Raw genomic sequence first — 27,396 nt, 5'->3', positions numbered from 1 at the left:
AGTGAGAAGCTTGGCAGCAAGAGCTCATTATGCTGTTTTGGCATTGTGTGGCTTTAGGGTTCAGATGGTTCAGGTCAGCCATCTCATCCTGCAGCTTGCAGGCCGCTAATGAAGTGAGGCGGTGGATGCAGTTGCCCCCTTGGAATGCAACAAGCTGTTGTGCTGTTTCAGCTCCCTTCTAGTTGAGTTTTGTACTATTGCATCAGTTCAATACTATCTCTTCTTCATTTTATTCCCCAAATATTAGCAACCAGTATAGGAACTTCCACTTCCTGTGGTTTTTACTGAAACTCAGGAGGCATCCGTGGCACTTCCCTTGTTGATCAGCACGTTCTGGAGCCTCATGCCATTGGCTCATATGCACCTGCTGGCTGGATCCGCTGGTTAAGGAACTCAGGAGCTGGCTTTTCTAGTTTTTCTTCTGGTCATCCTTATGCACCTTTCACCATTTGCTTATTGAACTGGGGCAGGCTTGAAGTCCATTACAGAGATAGTTACTGTGCAACTGCTTTAGCACTTGCTCTGTTGGGCAGCTATTCTTTAGGCAATAAGAAAAAAAAAACAGTAATGTGCTGTTATTGAGTTCCTACGTACTGCTTGAAGCTTGCTGGTGAATGCAGAGGCGCTCATAGTAAAACTTGAAGTTTAGTTTGGTAGGGTTTTTAATCTAAAATTAAAAGTTCTGTTCTTGCCTAGTGACTGAGTCTTTATTAGATGTTGAAATACTCTGTCCAAAGGGGTTCTTAATTAGCTTTTCAATCTTAAATACCGTATGCCAGCAGTGACATGTGTAAGGTTTCATCTTTGAAGTGGTTTGAGTTACCAAAAGGCAGACAACTCGTGTTAATTTACACCTCACTCACACAGCGCAGCTGAAGATTGGGCCCGGCATAAGAACCGAATTCCTGCATAGGTTACTTGCAGCTCCTTCTACAGGGTTATCTGGAGGAAAGGCAGGCAGGAAAGTGCTCTTTCACTTACAGGTGCAGTACTTCAGCAAAATCAAATCTAGCTGCCATTTGAGGTCAGTGGGGGTTATGTGCGTTAAAAGAAAATGCTTCTGTATTGGGGTGGGTCAAACAGCTGAAAGAAGCTTAATTGCAGGTTGACGCTTAATAAGATACTGAGATGTTTTTGTCTTCCTGCCTGTATGTCTTTATTATCTTATATCTTGAGTACTTTGTTGTCCTCGAAGTAGAGCACTTCACTGCTGTGAACAGGAGACTTGGCTGGCGTTGCTCTGAGCTTTGCAACCCAGAGATTTGCTTCTGAGTATCAGTTCCGTATGCTTTTGGAAAATAAACACAAAATGCAATGGGTGTGTGACTTCAAATGCATCTTAAGTAAAAGGAAGCCTTTTTACCCAGGTGTATTTCTCACCATAGGTTCATCTAGTTTTATAGCTAGACAATTGGTGAAATAGTCAAGGATCTTGGATCCTCTTCCCTTCTGGGTTTTCTTTTCTATGCTTTTGATATATATGCTGACATTACTTGCAGCATTGATTTGCAGTAATGCTGCTAATCTGTCTTCATTTTGTCTTACAAGAATTGTCTGTGCTTCATCCTAATTTCTGATGAGGAAGTATAAAATGGTAGACCTAAGCTGATCTTGAATAAAATAGCTGATACCTCAAGATACTAAACTCAGTAATGAGAAACTTTTCTTTCCTAACTGGTACAAAATTGGGCAAGTGTGTGTGTGTGTGTGTATAATAGTTAAGAGGTTAAGAATACCATTAACAAGGATCATTTGTGGTAGTTCTACTGATAAGGTTTAAGGTTCTCCTTAAGCATCTTGATGGAGCACAGAGAAATGTAGATTTCCAATTATCAACTGTAAATGAGTTTTTTTTTTTTCTGAGGCCTCTGGATAATGGGAAATATATCAATTTCAGGTGTGTAGAAGAAGAGAAGATGGCTCAAGAAACTAACCGTAGCCAAGTCCCTATGCTTTGTTCCACTGGTTGCGGATTTTATGGGAACCCTCGGACAAATGGCATGTGTTCAGTATGCTACAAAGAACATCTTCAGAGGCAGAACAGTAATGGTAGAATTAGCCCTCCTGGTAAGTAGTGCTGTTGTGCTGCTGTTTGAAAACTTGAAATGATAAGCTAGACTGCACTTTGACCATGGCCCAGTGCTAAATACACGGGAACGTCAGTGCAAACCAATCGATTGTATTCATGTACAAATTTTACCTGATGGATTGAACTTGGATGAAATGCTCACAGTGTTATTGTGCTGTAATTAATCTGCTTGAAGTTGCTAATATATATTACATTCACATGATGGTTTACAATTCCAAGATAAAAATGCAGAGAAATGTTAACACACACTTCCCAAAACTACTGATAGTGGAGGAAACATCTGTCTTAGGGGATGTTTGTGAAAAGCATTTAAAGTACAGGTTTGCAGCCTGATGCTGAAGGATTAACTCCCAGACACTTTCTTTCTATTTTAAGAAAGGCTTCTCCTCCTCTTATTTTTATTTTGGCCCAGTGCCCAATGTATTTGTTCTGTTCTACATAACTGATTTCCCCAACCCACTGCAATAAGTGCTGTCTTTCTATGTTCCCTCTCTAGGAGAAAGCTGGAGGGCTCTTCCCTCTCAAAGTTAATGGTGATTCCCTCGGGAAGAGGAACGCTTTCCTCTGATCTATTTCACTCCTAGAGACTTCAGCATGTTCTGCTGTGGGAAGGAGTGTGAGGAAATGCATCCCTCTAGAATCTAAAATGCCTGTTCTGACTTGGCTGGATATTGACACCAAGCTTCTCACGTTGGGCTCTTTTATGAGCTTTTATTTTAAACGTAATTTTTACTTGGAAGCTTTGGCTTTCATTGCTGGAAACCTAGAGATCTAGGTTCTACGACTTCCTTGTGTATCCCAAGGAGATGTTGAGATGCTGCAGTGCTGCACCTCGTAGATCTACCCTGGTTTGTTTAAGAAAATCAAACCTATCGTGTAAGAGAACTTGGAGTTCATACTGAGAAGGCTGTTTGTAGATGCTCTAAGTAACAGAAAATAGTAAGTATTTTAAAGCTCTAGTTTTGCAGTTCTGTGCTGTGAAACTTGTGGGGGCCTGGGGCTAGAACACGTTCAAAATATGACCAGACATAATTACTTTGTTGTAAAACTATTTTTCATTATGATGTAGGCTGAGATTCAATTACTTTCCTAGCTGGTGTCACGGGGGTCGAAGAATAGTTGTGTTGTGTAGTTTATGTAACTCTTGGAAGTAGTGTAACACATTTTACATTAGTGTCTTCCTTCCAGCAACTTCTGTCAGTAGTATAACTGAGTCCTTACCGGTTCAGTGCACAGAAGGCAGTGCCCAGGAAACTCAGTCAACTTTAGATTCTTCATCGACTCAATCTATGCAGCCAAGGTAAGCTGTTTCTGTCATTCTGGTTTTTTTTGCATGGAAATGTTTCAGTCGGCATGATGAAATTAAGTGTGCTTTGTTTCTCCATAATTAAATGCTAGGACCTGGCTTAGGAAAGCATCTAAGATTTAACTGAGAAATTTAAAGCATGGGATCTCACAATAAATAGTAGAGGATCTGTTAGCTACATCTTGCATTCACATGCAAATTGCTCTTTAGAATTTAGCCTCAAGTAGGAGCATTGCCAGCTTCATGCTGTTCCACAGAGATTTATCTGGCTAGTCTTCCAGCTCCAAGATTTGCACTTAGTTGTGTGTTTACCAAAGGAGAGTTTTTTCTATCCCAGACACTTGAGGATTTTGTAAAAATGGCAGGAAACTGTTGACGAGTACTCTCATAAATGGCTGATAATGTGTTAACAAACTGGTTGCTTTGCAAAACGTGGAGCATGCAGGGGAAGGATGTCTAAATCCTAGTACAAGTTGTACTGCTGAATTGATGTCTTATTAAACAAGTCATTTCCAACTGGATTATTCAGGGAGACATAATGTCCTCTTGTAAATCACTCAGACTTACTAAGTGCTCTCCATTTGTGAAAGCTAAATATTTATTTGCTTGGTGGCTGTATTTCAGTTATGGATTGGTACAACCAACAGCAACTTTAGAAGTGCTTTGGAATTTTTTTGGAGTGAGGGATGTTAGCTGCATGATGGAAGCGAAATGAAAATCTGAGTAAACACTGCTGGTTAAAAAATGAAATGTAATAGAGTGCAGACCAAGGGTAAGCAGGATTTGGTTTCATTAGTTATCGCTGACTGATTCTGTTCAGGCTGTTTTCTACCCCACAGCTTTTTATAGGAGGTGTTATCTCTTGCTTGCGTCCTGCGTATGAACTGAGTTCTGGGTGCTCTGCTTGATGCCATATTTGATCTTTCTATTCTGGGATTTCTAACTGAGGGTGAAAGTAAATATCTTACCCTCATACGACAATTACAGTAGATATTTTTAAAATAAATTTCTGAAAGAAGAATCATTCAGGTCAATGCACAGAGGTGAACCAGTTGAAGTGCCTTGGGTTTGTTTTCCCACCCAACCTGTATTTAAAAGAACTGTATTTGATCGCTAGCTTGCTTGTTGGTTACAGGAGAAAGGAATGGCTGGCTGCCCTGAGCCTTGCATGTCTGAAAATGAGCATCTTTTTCTTTTTTCCAAAATAAAAGTGGGGGTTCAACCTCAGTCTCTGGTGGCTCCTCACTGAGGCTTTGGATGCTCTGAGGAAACAGCTTCACAACAAAACATGCACTTTTATAAGTGCTCAAACCTGCAGGTCAAGAGCTGTGTACAACTCTTGGCAATTAAAGTGACCGTCCGAATGTCCCGTTTGTGTCATGGCCTTCTGGGAGGGCTTTGTGAAAGTGGGGGCTGCTGGGTAACCCAGTTCTTCTTATTCAGAGTGAACCCCTGAGAAGAAGGGGAGAAAGAAGTTGGGCAAGTGGGTGGTGTTACCCCTCACCTGAGACTTGTGGCACACAAGAGCTACTGCTAATCAGCTTGGCTGTGCGTGACTGCTAGAATTAAGTCTCTCCCATAACTGTCCAGGATGTTTCACTGTGGCTTTTCAGCTGCCCTCTGGTTTTAGCAGTATGGCTGGCAGAGTTGGGAAAGTTGGCCATCGCTGTTCTACACTGCACGAATGTAAGTTCTGTGTAGAACTGCAGATGCTTTACTGCTGGAAACATTGACATGCTGCAATTTTCTTGTTGGTATCACTGGAACACCAGAGGTAGCTCCCCTACAATTATCTTGCTGGCTAAGGTTTCAAAAATCCTTGTGTGTTGAATGTTGCATTGTTGCTTCTTCTCTATGGAAGGATAACATACTGAGGTACAATAAATGGCTGGGGGGTGGCAGATAATGCGTTTTTTGTCAGTTGAACTGGTTTATTGCATTCAGTATGAATGCAAAAATGTTTAATATTCCATCAATTCAGATTGCCTAGTAATCTTAATTGAACTGTTTGTTCATGGTTGCAGAAACAACACCAAAGTAAAAAATATTGGCGTGCTGTCTTGTCAAGACTTTAACATATCTCTTTCAGGAATGCTCCATAGGACGTAGACGTGCTTTGTATTAAAAAGCAAAGTATAACTTTTGTTTTTGCCTTTCAGCCCTGTATCAAGTCAGTCACTTCTAACAGAATCTGTAGCATCATCCCAACCCGATAGCACGGCTGTGGACAAAACAGTACCTGAGACAGAAGAGTTGCAAGGTTGGTGCCTGGCTTTTGGAGATGGATCTTGTAAATACCTTTAAAACCTTGACTGTTCATTATACACTCCTCTTCAAGAGATGACCCATCCTCAGCACTAAGTGTTCTGTGAAGTCAGATGTAAAAATAGATAAACTTAACATAAGAGTCTTGAACTGGATATTTTTTACTTTAATTGCGAATTTCAGTAACGAGTGTGTTAATTGAGGTTGGAAATGCATATCATAAATGAAGGTGCTGTTAAGTTTCTATGCCACAGCTACTACATGAGGATAGATTTGGGAGAATCTATTATTTCTCAGGTTGGTAACTTGCAGGTCAGGCAAGTACCATGGGAGTTGGAGTGTATTTGTTATAGAGGGTGTTATGACATAGCTTAAAAACAGTGTCAGTGTAAGCACGAAACATCTACTGAAGAGCTTTTTGCCTAGGGACTTGTTTGATTTTTAGTGTATTATTTTATCAAAGATAAAATTACTGATCCACACGCTCAGGTTGCTTGAAAAAAAAAAAAACAACACCTGAAAGGATCATTTCAAGTCTGACCTAAAATCCTTATTGTTGTGACAAAGTGAAGAGATTTTTTTGTTAGTTCGTTCTTTTTCTTTGTTGATTCTTCTGTTTATGTAGAGGCTTGCAGAACTTAAATGCTATTAAACACTTTAGTTTTCCTAGGAAAGTGCAGAAATCAGATAGTATACCAAATTTGTTCAGGCCTGTAATCCACAGGCTTTATAAAAGGTCAGTAAGTATTCTGTGTGTTCTCCTGCTGACACAGCGAAGGCTTCAGTGTGCAGAGCTCTGCTTCTGCAGACTTAAAATAGTAGTTCAGGTTTTCCCACAGATGCTACGTGCCATTCCACTTAGTTGCTAAATACAGCTTCTTTTGAAACTTCTGTTATTGAAGTTTGGTGTTTCAGATATTCTACCAAATCAGAGTTGTCCCTTATTGTAGGGTAGAATAAAAGGGTCATTCCTTATGACTCTTACCTGCACTCAGTAAAGTTTTCTGAGTTTTATAGCTACAGTCTGTGTGACCAGGGAGGTGGAAAGGTTTTAATGCTTAGGCTGTTCTGTACTGCTCTTTGCAAAGTTAACTGCTGGAAACAGGTTTACACCTAGAATGCATCTTTAAGATTATGTACTAGTATCCGTTACTTCATTCTCTGGAACAGAATACCTCAACTTTGACAGTGTGCACAAGGCATGCTCTTAATATACAGATCAGTGACATCTGACCTTACCTAGTCTGAGAGAAGGCAGGGGCTGCAAGGGCTTATAGGTCTCAAGTTGTGGATATTTGCACACTGGAGGTGGATTTTCAAGGTATATCTTGAGTTGTGGTACCTCTGAGTAATACACCCGTGGTTTTACTTTCATCTCAGTTCTGCAATGTGGAGAAACTGGGAAGCATTGCTTGTAACCCAGCTCCTGTACAGGTGTGTCCCTTGCAGGGGACCTCATAATCAGATAAGTCAGAGACAGAAATCTTGTATCACATGTGACATCCGTATCAGAATAAGCCTATCAGCTAATATAATGTCAGGTTTTTAGGCTCATCACCTTCTACTGCCGTGGTTTTTCTTCCTCACTCCCAAAAGCTTCCAGAACCTGTTAGTCTCATGATTCTTCTTCCACCCAGAGCCTGGATTACAGTCTCTGTCTACATCTGTATCTTGTTTGCTTGGCTTAACTGTAAGTCAAAACTCTGGGCTTACAGCATGTACTGCTCTTTCACTTGGAGGTAGGGTAATAGTATTGTAATTTAGAATAATCTTTGCTTTTTCTGTGATTGGGCCTCTGGAAGCACTTTACCCTGCAGGCTTTCAAAAGAATGTCTCATCTCACATTTAGAGAATTAGAGGGAACATATATTTATCCCTCTCTAAAGCTAATTCTCCCTGTGAGAAGATAGGAACTAGAAACTTTTGATTTCAAGGGTATGTTCCTATATTCCCATTTTACAGAATGCATTTCAAGGGTCAACCTACGTCAGGTGTTTAGAGTGTTTCAGCTGTGTCCTTTTCTTTGTACCTTAATAGTTTCTAAACTAAGAACATCAGCACGTAATTGCAGTTCTAAATTACAGTCCCTATTTATAACTCACTGTGGCAGGGTCAGCCCCATTTTTCTGAAGAGTGCTTCTGTGCTATCCCTTAACTGAAAATGGTATGAAATGTAGCCTTTCCAGTTTCAGTCCTCTCCTTTGAACAGTGCAAGTTTGAAAAGAAAGCAGCTTATGTTGAATGTTAAGTGGGCTTTGTTGCCTTGCCATAATTTTGCATCCTAAAGTTTGTTTTCCGCATCATTCAGAACTTGAATTTGAGGCTTCTGACAGGACTGTAGTGGGGGTGTGTGAGGCAGTTAGTTAGCATTGACTAGTGTGTAGCATTACGAAAAGTCTCAGTATGGTGGGAGTCCCAAACTAAGAGCTTACAACTCCTGTGCTGTCTATGGATGGGGGTGCGTGAGGGGGGATTCTCCTATTTGATCACTTGCTCAGCATTTATTATCCTGAAAAAAAATTGCTTGTAGGTACTGAATAGAGCAACTCAGACACTAGATAGTGGCTAATAGGAACATAGCTTTTAATTTATTGTTCTTAGGAACGTATCATTAAAGGTGACCTAAAATGAAATGCACTGAAGTAGGTACCATCCAGCTCTTCTAGCAGCTTTCTTCTATTTTGAGCATCTCTCCAACTGATTTTAGATTACCTTGTAGACTGCTGTACCTTTCACTCAACATCACAGCCTTGTTACAATTAGCCAGTCAGGATTCCTTGTTTGTTAGGCACTGGGTTAATTGGGCTGCCTCCTGGCAAGCCTGCAAGCGAGTGAAAAAGGTGTTTCACTGCTCTGGGCTTAATGAGCTTAAGATCAGTCAGGTTAGGATTCATGCTTCATACTTCAGGAAGACTTTTTAAAAGGAAATCAGACTTAACCAACTTGAGTAACCAGCTGAAAAGTGCATGCATGTTTGTTCTCAGTTAAGCCAGATGGTCTTGCACTTGCTTGGCTTTGGCTGTGGGTTTGTCGTTTTCTTTGTGAGGTACCACTGACTGAATAGAAATCTTTATTAAAAATAGTTGCAGAGAAATTTTACAGGGAGGTAGCCTGGACCTAATGGGAATGCTGTTGAGCCAAAGGTTTATCAACTTCAGTGGGCCTTATCAGGGCTGTTTCAGTAAGCAGTACTGGAGTGGAACTGATGGCTACTTCATGTTCTCGTGGCGGTACCAGGGACTTGGGTGTGGAGTGTGCTTATGATAGAAATGCAGAAATAATATGGGATATTTTCATCTACTGGAGGAGTTCTCCAGGCAGAGAGGGAAGGATGATAAAGATTTAAACTACATTCCATAGGTAAGCGTGCTTTTATTTTAATGCTATCTTATGTGAACTCAGTGCCTCCGTATTATAACGTTGTATACAAGGTCTCTCAGTAGGTATACTGGATTAGTCTTTTAAGAACTTCTGCTTTACTCCTAAGGTGGCTCAAGTAGCACAGTGATTTTATTTTTTATTATGATCTTTACTTTCTAGTTCATATGCATAAGGAATAGCTTATGTTTGTCATCAGCCAACATCTAGGACTCCTCCTGCCTGTGGTGGGGGAAGGCTAGCCTGACCCGAGTGAGAAGAGAAGCCTTTTTAAGTGGGATGTGACCTTAGCACGAGGTGCAAATGATAAGGTTGCTTGCTTCATGTTTAATTTGAAGCTGAAACAGTCCCTCTCATTTGAGGGGAAAATGCAAACAGGACTGGAATGCAGCAATAACATGCTATTGTCTTTTTGTAGGTGCACTCTGTGTTAGGCTGATCACTTTGGCTCGTTGTTGAAAGTTCGTAGTGATCTTCTGGTTAGGATTAGCCTGTCGTATTTCATTCCTTTTGGAGTGGGTATTCTTCCTAGGTTTGGTCAGATGTGCTTGAAAGGTAAATAGAGCTGTTAGTCCTCTCCTCATGGGAATGACCTTTTTCTTTCAGAAGCTCTGCCTGGTAGTAGAGGTGACAAACATAAAACATCCAGAGCAGGCAGAGGGGAGAGAACAGATGAGGTGTCAGCAGCTTTGCAACAGATGTGCGCAGTTCTGTGTTGAGCCTGCGGGGATACAAGAACTGAAGTGTGCTTTATCTCCAAGGTGTTGTTTTCATGGTCAGAGTATGCTGAAGTTCAAGCAGGCTTGGCACAAGCAAAGCAGTAGCAAAAGCTACTGCCTCTAGGAGGAAATCCAGGCTCTGGTTGTTTTGATGGGCTGGGAACACGCTCTGTAAAGCAAGGAACTTCTCGTGGGCAGGACAACTTGTCACCTCCCGGGCGATGAGCGTTTCTTCCTGCTATATTCCTTGTTGGATAGTTGGCAGCTTGTCCTGGTACTGCTGGTGCTTCTGTTCCCCAGCAAAAGGCAGGGCTGGGGCCAGGGGAAGGGAGGGAACCAGTTCCAGCAGCACAGGCAGCAGCATCCTGGAATCCAGACAAAATACAGCAGCTGGGAGTGGTTGCAGTGTATTTCCTGTGAGCTCCAAGCTGGGTGGCATTACATTTTACCTGGCTTTTTTTTCTATTGTGTGTCATGCCTAGTTTATAGACAGAGCACTGACGCCCTCTTATCTAAAGGTGACTTTCTAGTTGGGGCATTCGTGATTATCAGAGAGGATCTGCAGTCAAATCTGTCTTCTGTGCAAAAGCAAACTGAGAGGCAAAAATGTATGGTTTGTACAGTAGGTACAAAATGACTTTTGGCAGCAGTAGAATCTTCCCACTCAGTTCAGCAGTAAGCAGCAGCCCTTAAATATTATTAAACCTTTTTTTCTAGCGTGAGAGCCTTATGCACAAAGAAAATAAGTGTGTGTGTATATTAGAGAGCCTTGTTATGCAGGGAACAGTGCCAGTTTTCCTTAGATTTGCCTTACAGTTACAGAGGCTTTCTGTAAAAACTTACATTGAAGTAACTGCATTTTGCTACAAGAGGAAAAGCAAGCCTGAGTTGTTAGCTCCAAAATGCCAATTTATGGTTTTTTAGGTATTAAGGTTTCATAATGAATTAAGAAGCACAGGAAGGTCTGCTCTGTGTAACGCTGCTAGAATTTACTTTGGGAACTCTTATCACTTCTGATACTTCTTGTGTGTCTTTCAGTCCTTACTGCTTTCATACTGACCTTGGAAGCCTCTCAAGCCCTTCTTGAAATCAAGTTTGCTCTGGTATCTATTTTTGTTTTGAAAAGTGAGGAGTGTGCAAATGTTGTGGAAAACCAACCAGTTTCTGTTTTGACCTGAGTAAGGCACATACTGCCATTACTTTTTGTTCTTCCACGCAACCCGTAAGCTCTCTTCTGTATGTGAGAGAGCACTGAAGTAGTCTGAAGGTTGTCTTAACAAATCTCTTCAAAATGAGAGAGGTATTTCCCTTCCTCGTGGCTTTCAGAGTAGTGCACCTCCTGCAGTTCTGAGATTCGTGGGCAAAGGAGTGACTTCCTTGCTGTAGATGTAGGTGAGCAGCAGCATCACAGCAGTAGAGATTGTCCTGAAACACTGCACTCTGTATGGCCTCAGTATTGCAGCCTTTGGCAAAAATAAGTGTTCCAATATTTGGAAAGGAATGTTTTTCTTAGCACATCCTAATAATATACAGTGTTTCTGATGCTGCTTAAAAGCTTCTTTCTGTATTTCCTGTTTTAGGAGACAGACCAGTAACACTGATGGGAAACACTTGGTGCTGGATGTTCATTCTCTTCTCAAATCAGGCAGCTCTTAATTTTTAAACCTATTTTTACTTACTCTGATGTATAAAGGGATGGATATCAACCTCTTAGTTTATGGTATCTTTAATACTGTGAATTCTGTAAGGGCATTCAGTGAATTCTCTCCTTGAATTGGATTGAAGGCTTAAAGGGAGGGAGTGCTGTGAGTACATGGCACTTCACATACCCAAGCTGCAGCAAAATTGCAAACCCCACAGCCTGAGTTGACAGTGTGGGCCTTAGCTTATCGTGTCATTTAAACGGAGGCAGAGGAGAGAGATGTTTTTCCAGTGTTCTCATCAACTTTTTAATATTAGCTTCAGTGTCAGAGAACGCAGAGCCTACACCTGAAGAACAAGACAAGTCACTTGACAAACCAAAACAGAAAAAGAATCGCTGTTTCATGTGCAGGAAGAAGGTTGGACTTACTGGTAAGAAACACTCATTTTGCCTTTTCTTTAAAGGAAACTTAGGCTTTGGACCTTTGAAAACATCTTCTCTTGGGGCATAAATGGGGCACGGTCACTTCTTGATGCTGTTAATTGGAAGAGCCTTTGCCTGAGTTCTGTTTCTATCTGGCTCGTACTAGATTTAGTCCTTCATGTATTTGTTTTGTTTTTCAGCTTCCTTTCTCTAAGTGAAACTTCTAATTCCAACCACTGCTCTTTTGAAGCCTGCTTAGCTGGGGGTTGGCTAATAGCTGGCTGCCATTCGCTAACCGTCATTGCAGTGGGTCAGTGGAAGGGCCTGAGAAGCTTGGGTTCTGTGGGGTAATGGTTCAGAAGCAAAGGCAATGATCCGGAATGTGTTTTGTACTGATACATAATGCAATAGGAAGGATTGGTTAAGTCAAATCTCGCTTTCATTACTTAAATGTATTATTTGTGATTCTTATGCTTTCTGCAGCAGAGCTTCTCTTGGGCTGATTGACACTGGTGACAGATTTATTGATAGTGAGTGAACAAATTCAGGATTTAAAACAAACGGGTACGCTTAAGTGTACTGAAGTGCCTAAACTGATGTTTCTGTCTGCAGGGTTTGAGTGTCGGTGTGGAAACGTTTACTGTGGCATGCACCGCTATTCAGATGTACACAGTTGCTCTTACAATTACAAAGCTGATGCTGCTGAGAAAATCAGAAAAGAGAATCCTGTAGTTGTGGGGGAAAAAATCCAGAAGATCTGAACTGCTGCTCCTGCTGGAATACAAAATCCTTTGACCATCTGCAGATTAAATTGACTTGAGCTTTTTTTCCTTAGTCATCAGGAATGTAGAGCAGTGTACCTTGCCTAGACCTTTTAATCATGCATGTCATCAGATGAATAGATTTTGTTCTTTGTTTTTGTTTTGAAAATGACCGAACATTTATTTTCATTGCAGTTTTCTGTGGTTGAAGACTTAAGTAAAAAACTTTACAAGTATTATCCTTTAAGATCATTTTAATTTTAGTTGAGTGCAGAGGGCTTTTATAACAAACGTGGAGAAAACATTGGAGGGCTGTGCTTTTCCAGGATAAAACATGCATGAGTTAACTTTGCAGTTTATTTTCTTGTTGTATATAGCGTTTCTCTGCAGCACAATTTCCTTTTTTTTTTTTTTTTTTGGATAATGCCTTGTATGGCACAACTAGTTATCAGTAACTGAATGTATTTTAATCATTATGGCTGCTTCTGTTTTTGTTCCCATTAACGAGAGGTTATACATGTTCGCATATTAGCTTGTTTGCACCCTCTACCTATTTATGTATGAATCATTTGTAATGAGAGTGTGTGCTGAGATTGTTTGTGTGGTTTGTTTTTTGTTTTGTTTTTTTTTTTAATTGGTTTTTGTGTGTATGGGGGGAAGGCTGTATGCACTTCACTGACTGCAGGTTTCATTGGTATTACATCCATCAGTCTGTCTGTACACAATATGAAGAATGATCTGAAGTACCTGTGCTGTATTTATGTTTATCCATGTCTTAACTTTGATTAAATAAAATTAAAAAAAAAAAAAATGGAGCCCCTGTGGCTGTCACTGGCATCAATAACCTGGATCTCTGCTGCGTTGTTTTCACAGGGACCTTCCATTGATGGTTCCTTTACTTACAGTGCATTTGTCCACAGGCTGCACGTATCCCAGTGCCAGTTATAGTCTGATCTTATATTTTGTACAGTGCCATTGACATGTGCACGAGTGGGGTTATCTGTGTCGATGTGTTTAAGTTGGGGACGTGCCTACAGGTTGGTAAAAGCAACATCTCCAGCTTTGTTGGTGATGAGGCCCTGGAGCCGTGCATTTGTGACTCTGGTCCCAGAAAACACTGCTCTGGGGTTTGTGATTCACCGTGACAGAGCACTGCACAAACTTCCTTGAAGTTAGACGATAGAATGTGTCCTGAGACAGCTTCTCCCAGTGGGATTGTGTTCTCAGGTTTGAAATCCACATGGAACGCTGCCACAGCCACCCTCCGTATGCATCAGCAGATCTGCAGGTCTGTAAGTAATCCTCTTGTGCGGGTAGAGGGAATTGTTATTACCATCTTGTAACAGTGTTGTGTAATCATCTTTAATTAAGATGGTGTGTTTGATCAGACCCGGAGTGTTTCTCACCATTTTACCACCCCGGTCATCCGCATGGTGTAAAGGTTGAGTAGTTTGTGTAGTAGCATGGTAAATTCAGGCAGTGTTGCTTATCACAGGACTGAATGGTACACTGAGGTGGAACTGATTCCTCACTGAAATTTCACACTGTGACTTGCTGCTGCCTTCGAGCATTTGTGGAATAAATGGGATTGTGTGCTTATATTTAAGATGTTCAATTTTTAATCAAGGCTGGCTGCATCCTTTAAAATTCTGAATGCTCTTTAAAAGCTATGGTTGGCAATTAGTAGATAAAGCACTACATTTAGCACATAAACACTACACAGCAGAAGGAGCTTTTTCTATCAGTTAGCTGTGGAGAGTAATTTGCAAGACCCAGTCATAAGTGAAGTATGTTGTGCTTGCAAAAGCGGCTTCCTCACAATTGATGAAGCACGTGGCTTTTGTAGTAAAGGAGGGGAGAAATGACTCCAAGTTTCAGTAGCAGTCTACACCTGTGGGTCAAAGATGTTATGTTTCCTCAGAGCATTTGCTGCACTTCCTCTTATGTAGCACAGAGAATGGAAGAGCAGCAGTGTCTTTTTTCATGGCTGTTTGCTTTTCACTTAGCTCCTGCTTTGCTCTGCTCTAAATCTTCCCTTCTCAGTTGAACACCTTCCTCTTTTACTATTGTTGGTCTCCTCCTTTTTCTAGAGGTCTCCTTTTCTCTCTCTTTCCTCTGGCAGTGATGCTTCTGGGCTAAGCAGGGAGGAGACTCCATAGATTTTGCAAGGGGGGAAAAACAGTTGTTTTGTAAGTTCTGGTGTCTGAGAGACTGGAAGGAAAAAGGGCAGAGAAGCAGCTGCCTTTGGAATTCACGTAATCCCTTTACTGCTGCCTGTTCTGAAGCAATAACTGTGCTGGCCCTTGATTATACGGTAGGAAATATGACTGTGCCAAGAGGAAACTGGACTTGCAGCTCAATGGCAGTACTGACTGGCAGGGTCACTGTTGGGTAACTCTGCTTCTACACATAATCATTCTCAAAATAACCTAATAAACTTGTTTGTGGCCCGACTTGTGCAGATTGCTCCGAGTAAAGAATATTGAAAGATAATGTGGTCCTGATATATAAACTTGGTCTGGAAATCCACCTTTCCCTGACAGTTAGTTGGTGTTTGCTTTGGCGTTGGCTTCATGTTATCAGGGTGGTTGATCTGCTTCTCAGTCTGGATAAACCAGCGATGCTTTTCGTATTCTGTCATCAGCATTAGGTTAGCAGGTGAACGTTTTCATCAATACAGCACATTCACAACACGACCCAAAGCATTTGATGCATGCTTTCAAGGCATTGTTTTCTTCTTGGAGTGTGAAGCTTACACACAATTAATTCCTCTAACCTGGCACCAAACTTCTTCATGGTGTTAAACGTTTTCAGTGGTCACTGGAACAGAGTTGCAGCTGCCCAGAACTGACTGGCAGGGGATTTAGCAGGAGTTGGTGCGAGGCATTGCATTGTTTGAAAGAAGAACCCATTCCAGATGGCACCACGTGAGCTGTCTTTGCTCCTAGTGAAGAGCTGTCACAGATGGGCTCTTGTCGCTGGTGTTGTGTCATCTTGCACTGAATCTCTGCCTCTCCAGCTTGCTCTGTTTCTTCTAATGAGTCTTCTCTGCCAAAAAAATAAAAGAAGCTGAGCAGGAAAGAAGTTCTTTGCCTTGGCAGTCACAAGCTGTCTAACCACGCTTGTTGTAAAGGTGTGACCTCTGCTATTGGGTTTCCGTTTCACAAGTATTCCCTTATAGGTTTCTGTTTTTCCCATAGGGGGGTGTCCCATGCATGGGGTAAAAGCTGCATTGGGGATCAGAAGATGCCACACATTTCCCTGCCCTTGTTCTCTTGTTTGCACACACCTGTTTTTAAGCTATTGGAATTGTCTGGTGAAAATGTAACTTCAATACAGCATTACTAAGCTAAAAAGAAGGTGAAGTGCAGCTGGAGGTGTCTGTTGAGCACTTTCTGTGAGCTGCTGGCAGAACTGCTCCATTGAGGTTAGATGAGGACATCATTTTCCCACCTTGCTGCCAAGTAAATCACCCCATGGAAGGTAAGTGCATGGCATCCTGGTCTCACCGCCCTGTCCAGAGCTTTCTGCTTGGATTTCCTCCCCTGCAAGGATTGAGCTGGTGAAAGACGGCCCTGGTTTCACGTAAGGGTTTATCGAGCAGGAAGAGCCTGTCTGTGTGCTGGCCCCATACCTCGCTGGGAACAGTTACCAGCTGCTGACTCATGCAAACCTCTGGCACTCATTAACCACGGCTGCTGCCAGCAGGATGAGGGGTGGGATGCGGGCAGGGCTGCGATTGGTTTGGGGCTGCGGATGGAGGGTGGGATTTGGTGCTGCTGTGCTCCCCGTTACGACATCTGAAGGGGCTCTTCCTTCGAGGTAGGAACGCGGTGGCCCAGCAGGTCGGGGCTGTCTTTGTGAGCATTCGGCATGTCTTTCATCCATGTGGACAAGGACTCGGATTTCCCTCTGCAAAATCTCCCCTATGGGGTTTTTTCCACAAGGGAGGAGGTGAGTAACAGCATGTGTTGTCCTTGGGCTGTTATAATTGTGTGGAGCCTGCGAATAGGAGGAACTCCCAGCGACATGGGATAAGGAAAACCCTTCCAGCTGGCACAGGTTGGTGATCTGACAGCAAAGCAGCAGCTGCTGCATTGTCTTTTTGCTTCACCTGGGACTTCTGGTCACAGCCTCCTTAAAACTGTACTAAAGAATGGAAAGTGTTAATACTTCTGAGGAGCACTTTGGCTGCTGCATCCTATGGTTTTTGTGTGCTTTTGACTATTACTTTTGTTAGAATCAATTGTCTCCTGCAATAGCTGTATTTGCACGTGCTGTGTTCTGGCCATTAGCAGCCTGCTCTCACCAGCTGGGTGGAGTGGTTGCAAGAGTGCTGAAGCAGAGCACAGCATGCACGTGCCACTTCTGTCTCTGCTGCTGCCCCGTTATGGTTTGTTGGGCACAGCGCTGCAGCAAAGTGTTCAATGTGCCCAAAGCAAAGCTGTGCCCAAAGGCTTGAGCCAGCTCTGCTTTGTCATAAGGTCATAGAATGGCCTGGGCTGAAAAGGACCACAATGATCATCGAGTTTCAACCCCCTGCTATGTGCAGGGTCGCCAACCACCAGCCCAGGCTGCCCAGAGCCACATCCAGCCTGGCCTTGAATGCCTCCAGGAATGGGGCATCCACAGCCTCCTTGGGCAACGTGTTCAGTGCGTCACCACCCTCTGTGTGGAAAAGCTTCCTCCTAATATCCAACCTAAACCTCTTCTGCCTCAGTTTAAAACCATTCCCCCTTGTCCTATCACTATCCACCCTCATAAACAGCCATTCCCCCTCCTGTTTATATGTTCCCTTCAAGCGTTGGAAGGCCACAATGAGGTCTCTCTGGAGCCCTGGGAAAAAGAGAGGTACCTGGGAAGGAGGCAGTGGAGGGCTGCACGCTGAAACTTCACTGCTATCTCCTGGTTGCTGCTGTCTCTGCTTATCGATTCTGGTTCAAAAAAGAATTGAAGCCCAAAGATTGTGTTTTCTGATCTCGTGTTTTCCACAGATCAAAACGAGATGGTTCGTTTAATCTTTTCCTGGATGCGCGCGTTGTTATCTAACAAGTCTGGATTATTTTTCCACCTTCAGACTGTTCACCCAAGAAAAACATTTTTGCCAAGATCTTATTAGAAGGCAGGCAAGGATTTGTGGGAAGGATGTGGGGGAATGATGTTTTAAACATGGCATCATGTCCCCATGATTGCAAGCTGTGGCGGTTGGTGTTGTGTACCCCAGTTACAAATTAACCTGATGGGACCTTTAGAGGGCTCTGCAGGAATGTTTGCTGGATAAACCTTTATCGCATTGGGAATCATGCTTAGAAATTAGAGATTAAGGAATATCTTGTTTGGAAATTCAAGGTTAAGAAATAGGTTTGATAGAATGGGTTTTCATCAGCGATTTTTTTTCCATTTTAAGTTAGTTTTCCTAATGAGCGCAACCAGTTGGTCTCCATTTGCTTAAAGGCACGAATAATTGAAAGCTGTCTTTGAACGTGGCAGCGTTTCTGGAATTCCCATCCCGCAGTGGTGGAGCTGCAGGGGATGGTCTGTGATGGTCTGTGCTGCTCTGGGCACCAGCACGGGGAGCCCTTCAGGACTGCAGCAAATGAATGGGCACTTTGTCATCTGCCAGGCAACGTGCATGGCTCTCTCCTACACATGCAGGATGCTTTCCCCACAGTCAGGATCTGCACCAGGGTTCGCGTGTTCTCAAACTGCTGTGACCTCATGGATTCAGCTCCCTGCGATCGCTGCCTTCTCCCATGAGCCCTTTGGGGGATTTTTGAGTACAAACGTAAACTCTTCTCCTCTTCCCTCCACTCTCACCGCTTGGCAGCCTCGGCACAGGATTGGGGTAGCGATTGGAGACCAAATTTTGGATCTCAGTGTCATCAAGCATCTGTTTAACGGACCGGCTCTTGCCAAACACCAGCATGTCTTTGACCAGGTATTTATCTCGAAGTCTGTAGCTTGAATTTCTGCATGCTCTTAGATACGCGTGTGAAAGTTGTTAGTAATGAGCGATGAGATGTTGGCAGCAAACTGGGAGTGCTGATTTTCATTCAGCACTGAAGCTCTCGGTTGGTCCATTTTTAGCTTGGTGTAGCTGCAAAGCAGAAATACAGTGAAGTAATGCCACCCATGTTTTGGGTGGCATGGAGAAATGAAAGAGAAACATCCAGAATGAGCAAAGTGTTTCCGATCACCTTAAGGCCTTTTCCATTGCATTGGGTAGTGCAGTGTAGAGCAGTGCTAGCAGCTTTCTTCCTGAAACTTTGGGTTTGGATCTAAGCAGGAACAGAAATGCAAGTTTCCTAAAGTCCCATGCTGGGGCCATATGGAGTGGTCTTGGGAAGACAACCGAGATCACCTAGTCCAGCTATCAGCCCATGCTTGTGACTGCTCTAAATGACCACACTAAACCACATCCCTCAGTGCCACATCCCCGCGGTTCTTGAACACCTCCAGGGATGGTGACTCCACCACCTCCCTGGGCAGCTGTGCCACTGCATCATTGCTCTTTCTGAGGAGAGATTTTTCCTAATATCCACCGATCTCTGTGACAGGGCACAAGTTTGGGGCATCTCCTGAGGAGCATGGCCCAGCACCATTGGCTGTGCTCTGCTTAAAGGCAGCCTGTGGCTGTGGGGATGCAGTGGGGGCATCTGGGGCCCTGGATGTTTTTGTGAAGCAAAACTCAGTCTCTTATCTATTGCCCGTCAGCCCACCCTCAACGCCTTCATGGGGCTGGGCCCCACCGCCTGGAGGGAGGCCCGTGCCCTGCTGCAGTCACTGCTGTCAGCCGCTGAGCCAACGCTGCGGGACAACGCGGGCCTGCGGAAACGGTGAGCCAGCCTGGGCCTGAGGCAGCTGCCCGCCATCTGAATGGGATCCCGCTGCTGTTTGGGCCTAACGATGGCTTGCTGTGTCTCTTGTTAATCACTTCACTGCCTGCGAATACGATCATAGACCCTTTTGAGTAAGAAGGGACCCTTAAAGGCCATCTGTTCCAACTCCCCTGCACTGAACAGGGACACCTATGGCTGATCAGGTGCTCAGAGCTCCCAGGCCTGTGGGCACACCTGGAGCTTCACACGCACCAACCATGGCCTCCAGCCCCTGCCTCCCCCTGTCCAGCAGTGCCCTTGTTTTTATTTCAACTAGAAAGGACTCGCTGCAAGGCTTTGCAAAGCAAAATAGGGATGGAGCTGCTTCGAGAGATGCTCAGCCCCTCACGTGCTTGTAAACCACTTCAAGGTGAAAGCCACAAACTATTCTGAGAGCTGAAGTCTTTGTCTTTTATTTCAGGGCATTTGTACCTCAGGCTTCTGCTACCATGCACCTGCCGGCACACATTGGTAAGCCTTGCGGGTTGCCGGCTGCTCAGCACTGCCCTTTGCTCCTGCCTAAAGGATCTGCTTTATTTCCAGGTTGCTCAGACTTAGCATAGCTGTGATGGGGGGTGGGCTTTGTAGGAGCCAGAAGTAGCTCGTTGTATGCAGTGAATGGTAGGTGCTGTCTGTAGTGCAAGAATAAAAGCCCGGGGAAGTTCGATATCAGCCAGAAAATCCCTGGATGTGGGTTAACTCAGGGCTGTCCCGTGCCATAAAATCCTCGTCATCAGATTTGCGACACCGAAGGCCTTTGTGGCTGTGATCCTCGCACACCTGGCTCTCTAGACCCTCCACCATCTTCGTTGTCCTCCTTCGGGTGCTCCGATGGTTTCATGTCCTCCTTATGTTACGGCACCCACTGCTATGCGCAGCATTGAACGTTCAGTTGGCTGCAGCGGGGCTTCCAGCGCAACATCCCCCAGCAGAGGGCAGCAGCAGCCCGCCCGCTCCGACAGGGGCTCCTCTCTCGCAGCCTCGTAGCAACGACTCCAAATGCTGCTGAGCGCCTCCGCGCCCCCCCCTGCATCCCTTCCCACTCTTTTCATCAGCCCCAGCCCCCGAGGGGCTTTCCCACCTTTGCTCCACGTCCTGTGGGTTTCTATCCATGCAGGAGATTACACCGACTTCTACTCGTCGCGACAACACGCCACCAACGTCGGGATCATGTTCCGGGGGAAGGAGAATGCTCTGATGCCCAACTGGTGGGTTATGAGGGTGGCTGCGTTGCGTGCTCGCACGTAGGTGTGCATATATGCATTTTAAAGAGCCGAAGTAGCCCTTTAGCAAAACACTGATGTCAGTTCACAATGGGGGAATGAGAAGCTGTGCTGCCAGGAGCTTGAGAAAAGAGCCCCAAGCCCCATTTCTCCAACCTGTGCTGGTGCATCTGCACCAACCACAGTGAGCCTCTGGTTCAAAGGCAGCTTTACCTAAGAAACCGTGTTCTGGGTTTAAGCTCCAAGGAATTATGCAGAGCGGTGGCACCGGAGTGCATTAACACAGCCACGTGGTTGCAGGATTTTCTATGTGTCTGTATCTCAGAGCAAGGATGGTGCAACTGTTCTTGCCCACCTGTGCAGAGCCTGCTCCCTAAACCTTGCACTCTATGCAACCTCTGCCCCATGGAGCTGCTCTGGGTGCTCTGCTCCCTGATCTAACCCACACTGTGATGCTCTTTCCTAAGGTTGCATCTGCCTGTTGGGTATCACGGCCAGGCGTCTTCCGTTGTGGTATCCGGGACGCCCATCCGGAGACCCGTGGGACAAATGAAACCCGACAATGGTGAGTCCACGACAGGCTTTTCATGTGGCTCCTTGCTCCTCTTTTAACTATCATTTTTCTTGCACGTCGCAACGTAGGGGCTGTGATGCTCCAGCTGGGGTTGGGGCAGAGAGCAAGGGGAAGCCTAGAGCTAAAACTGCCTTATGTTTGTATGCCAGGCAGCGCTGGATGCTTTGTTTCTTCTGAACAGTATTTTCATTGCTCTGTCTGCCTTTCTCCCACAAAATACTCCTTTTTTTTTTTTTTATGCCTGCAGATAAACCCCCAGTGTTTGGTGCTTGCAAGCGTCTGGATATCGAGTTAGAAATGGTAAGATGGGCTTTTTTTCCCTGCCACTTTGATAGAGAACCATTAAAAAGAGGGAAGAGAAGGTAGGATCGGCCTCTAGAATGATTATTACGTGATCCGCTTATCCCTTTCCTCCGATAACTCCGTATAGCATGCAGTTCCCATTGAGCTGCAGTCAGGACACTTTGCTGGATGTGGGGGGTTTGGAGGCCCAGACAGGCTGCACAGGAACGGGGGGAGCAAGGATTGCTGCAAGTACAACCCAAGCACCTCATCCTGGCTAGAAAGAGAAGACCCGCGCTGTGGGTTTTGTAATTAATATCCCTGGACAGAGCATCTTCTTGTGGCTTAGCGTGGTCCCAAAGGAGAGAAAGAGGGTGTAGGCCTTGTTCCTTTTCTAATTAGTACAGGAAATGATGCAAAAATCATGTCTTGGTCTACCTCAGTTGCTCTGACGTGTAACCCTCTGTGTGGTGAAGCTTTCTACCTTCAGAGACTTAACCAACGCTCTGATTTTCAACTTCAGGCATTCTTTGTCGGACCTGGCAACAAACACGGGGAGCCCATCCCAGTCAGCAGAGCCCATGAGCACATCTTTGGGATGGTCCTTATGAACGACTGGAGTGGTAACCAGCACCGTGGGTGGGGTCAGAGCATTATGGGGTGCCCTAGAGGTGGATAAATGATGTGTTTTAAAAACACATTCCTGGGCACTGAAACCACTGGGTATGGCTGAAAGGGATCAAAATGAAACACTACCTGCATTTCTTAGGCTCTTTCTAAACCCATCTTTGATCAATCGGTAGAACCTGTGACTGCTGCCTAATGAAGATTGATTTACTTATGAAAGAGCTAATATCCATCTAGCAGGGATCGAGCAGCGCTAAGGATGGTGATCTGAACAGAGGATTGATTTCAATGTCAGGATTAGGGGAAGAATTTGGCAATCACAAATCCCTCTCTCTGTGCAGAGTTTTAAGCAGATGAAAGCATTATTACTGGGGTGAAACGAGCCCTCCAACTGGTGCAGACTCCTGTCTGGGTGTCACAGTTTAACTGAACTGAGGAGGAAAATATGGTTGTCTGGGGATGAGCTGGCTTGCTTTAATTATGAGAACTTTAATTATGAGAACTTTGGTTTGAGAAAGGGATGGAATTAAACCAGAATTTGGGCACAGTGGCTGTAAATTGGTAGTGAGAATGTTTCCAAGTCCACGCAGCTGGTTCTGTAGCTGTGCAGAGATCTTCCACCAGTGTGAAGGCTGTACACCTCCAAGTATGTTTAATGGCATGCTTTCAATTTTCCCTTCCTAGCCCGTGACATCCAGAAATGGGAATACGTTCCTCTGGGCCCATTCCTGAGCAAGAGCTTTGGCACAACCATCTCCCCTTGGGTCGTCACCATGGAAGCTCTGATGCCATTCCTGCTGCCAAACCCTGTCCAGGTCAGCAAGAGAAAAAGGCTTGAAACTTTGAACAGTTTGTAATCGGTCCTGCTTCAAAGGCATAAAGAAAGCTTGAGCTCTTTGAATCCAAATGCTGACTGATGCAGCACAACCATGTGGTGCCTGCCATCCTGCCTACTCGAGCAGGGCAGAAATATCTCCTCCAAAGTGCCTTGAAAATGAACTGATCACTGAGCTGCTAGGTTGTGTTTGGTAGTGCTTAGCATCCAGAAAGCAGGAGGGAGAGACGGGATTCATGCCAGAGCACTTTGTTCAAGCATCTGTGTTGTGTAGAACTGTAGTTAAAACGGAAAAAGATAATGAAGCTCTTACAGAGAATTTACCACCCTCTCTGAGCAGGCACAGAGCAGAGGTGTTCTAGCACTGTATTAGTTTTGGATTAACATCCATGCCAAAGAGATGGAGAGGGCTTTTGGAGCCCAAGTGAAAAAGAGGGAATCTGAATCTGCGGGATATCACATCTGCTCAGAAAGATCCTTAAAATCATGTGCATGAGAGCAAGAAAAGCAATAATCTGAACAGTAATAATGGTGAAGTAAATGGAGTGTGCTGCACAGCCTGCATAAACAAGAACTCACTGGGATGGCACACAGAATTTCCCCTTTTTGCTTGTGTAAACTGTCACTTCTTTGATATGATTTTAGGACCCCAAGCCGCTGCCCTACCTTCGGGATGAAGAACCCTACACTTTTGACATCAATCTCTTCGTTGCAATAAAAGGTATGGCAATGCGGAGCCAGCTGTAAAGCTGAAATCACCAATTAAGGACTGCAGAACCCCCCCACGTACATGAGACAATTTGCTCTTGGCTTTGCATTCCTCTGTTCTTGCAAAGCCCTTCACGCTCCCCCTTGGCCAAGCAGTGATGCACCCAGGAGGGAATGCAGCCCACCTGAGGAGTGCAGATAATCAACTTACGATGAGGAGTCCCTGTGGGGGGCTGCCTACATGGGTGGGCAAAAGCTGGGCAAGGAGGGAGCAGAAGTCCATGATGTTAGCCCAGCTAATGGCCTCGCTGAGCAGAAGGTCCAGCTGTTGCTCGTATTGTTGCTCATACAGTAAAGGAAATGATCAGAATCGGGTAGCTTGATGTTATGCTGGTGCCATCCACACACTTGTTTTCTGGCCTTCTTAAGGGAATGGAAAATGTTATTGCTGCTCTGCTGCTAGGGATTGTAATGATAAAAGGAGTCATCCATCTATAAAATGAAAAGACTCCAACATCATTCATCCAACACAAATGAGTTGTTTCCCCGTTTCTTGCTTTTAATTTTCTGCAGGAGAAGGAATGAGTACACCAACTACTATATGCAGATCCAATTTCAAGGTAGGACTTTGGCCTCTTTCATTTGCTTGAAATCTTGCTGATGCCATCAGCTCAGCTCTTAGGCAGCTTCAAACACTGATGTTTGCATCAGTCAAAGGTCAGGTCAGGTTTGGGTAAGGTTCATAGAATCATAGAATAGTCTGAGTTGGAAGGAACCCATAAGGATCATTGAGTCCAGCTCCTGGCACCTCACAGGACCATCCAAAAATCAGACCATAAGCAAACAGGGAGAGGAGTAGATGGTGCTGACAGGTCTGCCTTGGTGCAGTATGTAGGCTGGTGGACCAGCTGCAGCACTTCAGTCCATTTTGAGTTCACGTTTGGCTCTGTGCATCTACAGCAATTACCCTAATCAGTAAATCAGTAGTCAGCACAGCACTAATGAGGAGATTTTGCTATAAACCTGTTAGAACACTGGACCTGATTATGGATCCGGGACTAGTAGTGCTGGCCATGAAGAGGAAGAAGAGGTTAAATGGCACCTAACTGAAAGAGGAGGAATTTTAAGGGGTGAAGTTACATGTTATAGTCTGAGTTTATATGTGTGCAACTGCCCCTTGGTCATCATGGGCACCCTGGTCTAGTATCAGATCTGGAGGTTGGTGGTCCTGCCTGTGGCAGGGTGGTTGGAACTTGATGATCCTTGGGGTTCCTTCCAACCCAATCCGTTCTATGATTCATTCTATGATTCTTCTATCAGCCAGGTCACAGTAACTATTAGAAATGCAGCTGTGGGCGTTACTTTTAGGCTGCTGAAGGTTCCTGATTAAATAAGGAAACATCTTTCGGGACCGCCTGACCAGCGTCATCCAGAGTATGCAATACCTTCTGCATAGGCACGTGAGAAAGGTTTGTCCTTTGTTGCTTTAGCCTCCTCTTCTCCCTTCCTGCAGCACATGTACTGGACCATGAAGCAGCAGCTGGCACATCACTCCATCAATGGGTGCAACCTCCGACCTGGAGACCTCCTGGCATCAGGAACCATCAGTGGGCCTGTGAGTGTTCAAGTGCTGATAGCACCAGTAACCACTCAGCACATTTAAAATACTACACCTACAGACCTAATTTTGCAAGCTATTACTCTTGTATAGACACTGGTGGCAATGTCTGAGTAAGGCACTGGCTGAAACATCAAATATAATCGCTCTTCATGCTGTCTTTCAGACAGCTTCAGGCTAAGTGGTTTCCAATCAAGGATACCTATCCTTCCATTCTGAGCACCTCTGAAGTGATTTCCTGCAGATTGACATTCATGATTTACAAACCTTTGCCAGCTTTGCTTCTGAAGAACAAAACATAAATGAAACTGTGCAGTGCGGTTGCGTGGAAGCATGGGTTCTCAGGAGTGCCCTAGATTTGTTTCCATGCTCTCTGTATGTAGCTGCCTCGAGCAGCTTGCAAAGACTTTAGGACATTCATTTGTTGATAACTTTTGCTGCAGGAGCCTGAGAGCTTTGGCTCCATGCTGGAGCTTTCTTGGAACGGGACAAAAGAAATTCCTCTTGGCCACGGACAGTCTCGTAAATTCCTGCAGGATGGAGATGAAATCATTATAACAGGTAATGGCTGAGAACTGCTCTTACGTCGTACCTAGGAGGTGTTTCCAGGGGTTGGTGACAGCCTGCTGAGGACATGGCTGTGCTGTGTGTGCACGCATGCAACCCCAGCTCTTTCCATTCCTCTGAAAGGGCTGTGCTTGAGAGCTCTTCCACGCTGGGCTGTGGTTTTAATTGTTACTGAGATGCGTGTGTCTGCATCTCCCCTAGTGCTGGTGTTTGCAAGAGCATGGGCCACTTTGTTTTCCTTCTGCACTGTGAAGCATTTCCTTCCCACTCCTTACTGTCTTTAGTTAAACTTTTCCTGGCCTCTAGCAATGATCCAACTACCAACCCTAAGGCTTGCAGGAAAGTTCAATGGGCAAAAGCAACAACAGGACTGTGGCATATGCTAGCAGGCTACAACTGCCTGGTCTAATTAATGCATTTAAAGCTGTAGGTCTGTTGCTGAGCTGTATCTCTACCACAGAAATGTTTAACTGGAGAAAACCCAACACAGTAGAGCACAGGGGCATCTAAGCACAACGCGAGGCTGAATGTAGGCAGGATGCTTACTGGAGCAGAATTTGTGGCAGTGCTAAAATGGATGAGCTGACAAAATCCAGCATGCAGTAGGTTCAGGTTGGGTATTAGGAAACATTTCTTCCCTGAAATAGTGGTGATGCAGTGGCACAGCTGCCCAGGGAGGTGGTGGAGTCACCCTCCCTGGAGGTGTTCAAGAGCCATGGGGATGTGGCACTGAGGGACGTGGTCAGTAGGCATGGTGGGGGTGGGTTGATGGTTGGATAATCTCAGTGATCATCTCCAGCCTTTGCGATTCTATGACTTTCCTGATGTCTGTTGGGGGACCAACCCACAAAGCCTCACCACGCTCATGAGTTGGGATCCAACTTTTAAAATGTTTGTGTGTTTGTGCATCTAAAATGTAATGGAAATGTCCTTGCCATAGGAGATAGCCTCATCACCACATCTCAACATGCCCAGGCCTGGGCACACGCGTCTCAAATACCCACATGAGGATAATTCTGTTCATTCATGGTAGAACCCCGCTGTCCTCGCAGTACAACCCGTCTCCTGTTTTCTGCCCCCAGGTTACTGCCAAGGCAGCGGCTACCGCGTGGGGTTTGGCCAATGCTCAGGAAAAATCCTCCCAGCTGTGTCACATCCGTGATGTTTGTGGGAAGGGGACATCCAGGAGAGGAGGAGTAAAAGGAGGAGGAAGAGAAGGGAAAGGAGGAGGACCTCCCCCCCACCTCTCATATCTGCGCTACTGAATTCGGCTGTATTATTTTTATATGAGTGATTGGAATCTTACTATTTTTAATAATCAATAAAGATCTTCAAGATGAATGTGGCTCTCTGGTGCAATAAGAAAAGTTTTTCTACCCGAGCTTAAAGTTCCTGGGATGAGAATAGGGTGATTTAAATAGAAAGTGAGATTTTTATCTCTTCTATATTAATATTTTTATCACAGCTATAAAAAGGTCTTCAGGTAAACTGAAATATTCAC

The 27,396-nt window shown here is 44.6% G+C and overlaps 2 protein-coding genes across 11 annotated transcripts in view; both read left to right on the top strand.

The window, feature by feature from the left end:
* Positions 1–13,398, top strand: part of ZFAND6 (zinc finger AN1-type containing 6) — a 49,503-nt gene extending 36,105 nt beyond the window's left edge. For all 10 annotated transcript variants that reach the window (NM_001396419.1, XM_046899054.1, NM_001277522.2 and 7 more), the window contains 5 exons: positions 1,898–2,067; positions 3,278–3,389; positions 5,555–5,655; positions 11,717–11,830; positions 12,435–13,398. In NM_001396419.1, coding sequence (NP_001383348.1) covers positions 1,917–2,067; positions 3,278–3,389; positions 5,555–5,655; positions 11,717–11,830; positions 12,435–12,583 — 627 coding nt within the window. In that variant the 5' untranslated portion in view covers positions 1,898–1,916 and the 3' untranslated portion in view covers positions 12,584–13,398. The remainder of the gene's footprint in view (positions 1–1,897; positions 2,068–3,277; positions 3,390–5,554; positions 5,656–11,716; positions 11,831–12,434) is intronic.
* A 2,980-nt stretch (positions 13,399–16,378) lies between these two features.
* Positions 16,379–27,236, top strand: FAH (fumarylacetoacetate hydrolase). The gene is made up of 14 exons (NM_001277473.2): positions 16,379–16,537; positions 18,411–18,521; positions 19,298–19,419; positions 19,883–19,932; positions 20,579–20,669; positions 21,152–21,249; positions 21,506–21,558; positions 22,064–22,163; positions 22,852–22,982; positions 23,648–23,723; positions 24,284–24,330; positions 25,224–25,325; positions 25,772–25,889; positions 26,978–27,236. Exons 1-14 carry the CDS (start codon positions 16,457–16,459, stop codon positions 27,055–27,057), a joined length of 1,260 nt encoding a protein of 419 aa, NP_001264402.2. The 5' UTR covers positions 16,379–16,456; the 3' UTR covers positions 27,058–27,236.
* The last annotated feature ends 160 nt before the right edge of the window (positions 27,237–27,396 follow it).

This window comes from Gallus gallus, chromosome 10, assembly GCF_016699485.2.
Source record: "Gallus gallus isolate bGalGal1 chromosome 10, bGalGal1.mat.broiler.GRCg7b, whole genome shotgun sequence".
Lineage (NCBI taxonomy): Eukaryota > Metazoa > Chordata > Aves > Galliformes > Phasianidae > Gallus > Gallus gallus.
The sequence above is the reverse complement of the archived record's forward strand: the minus strand, read 5'-3'. Positions and strand labels throughout refer to the sequence as shown.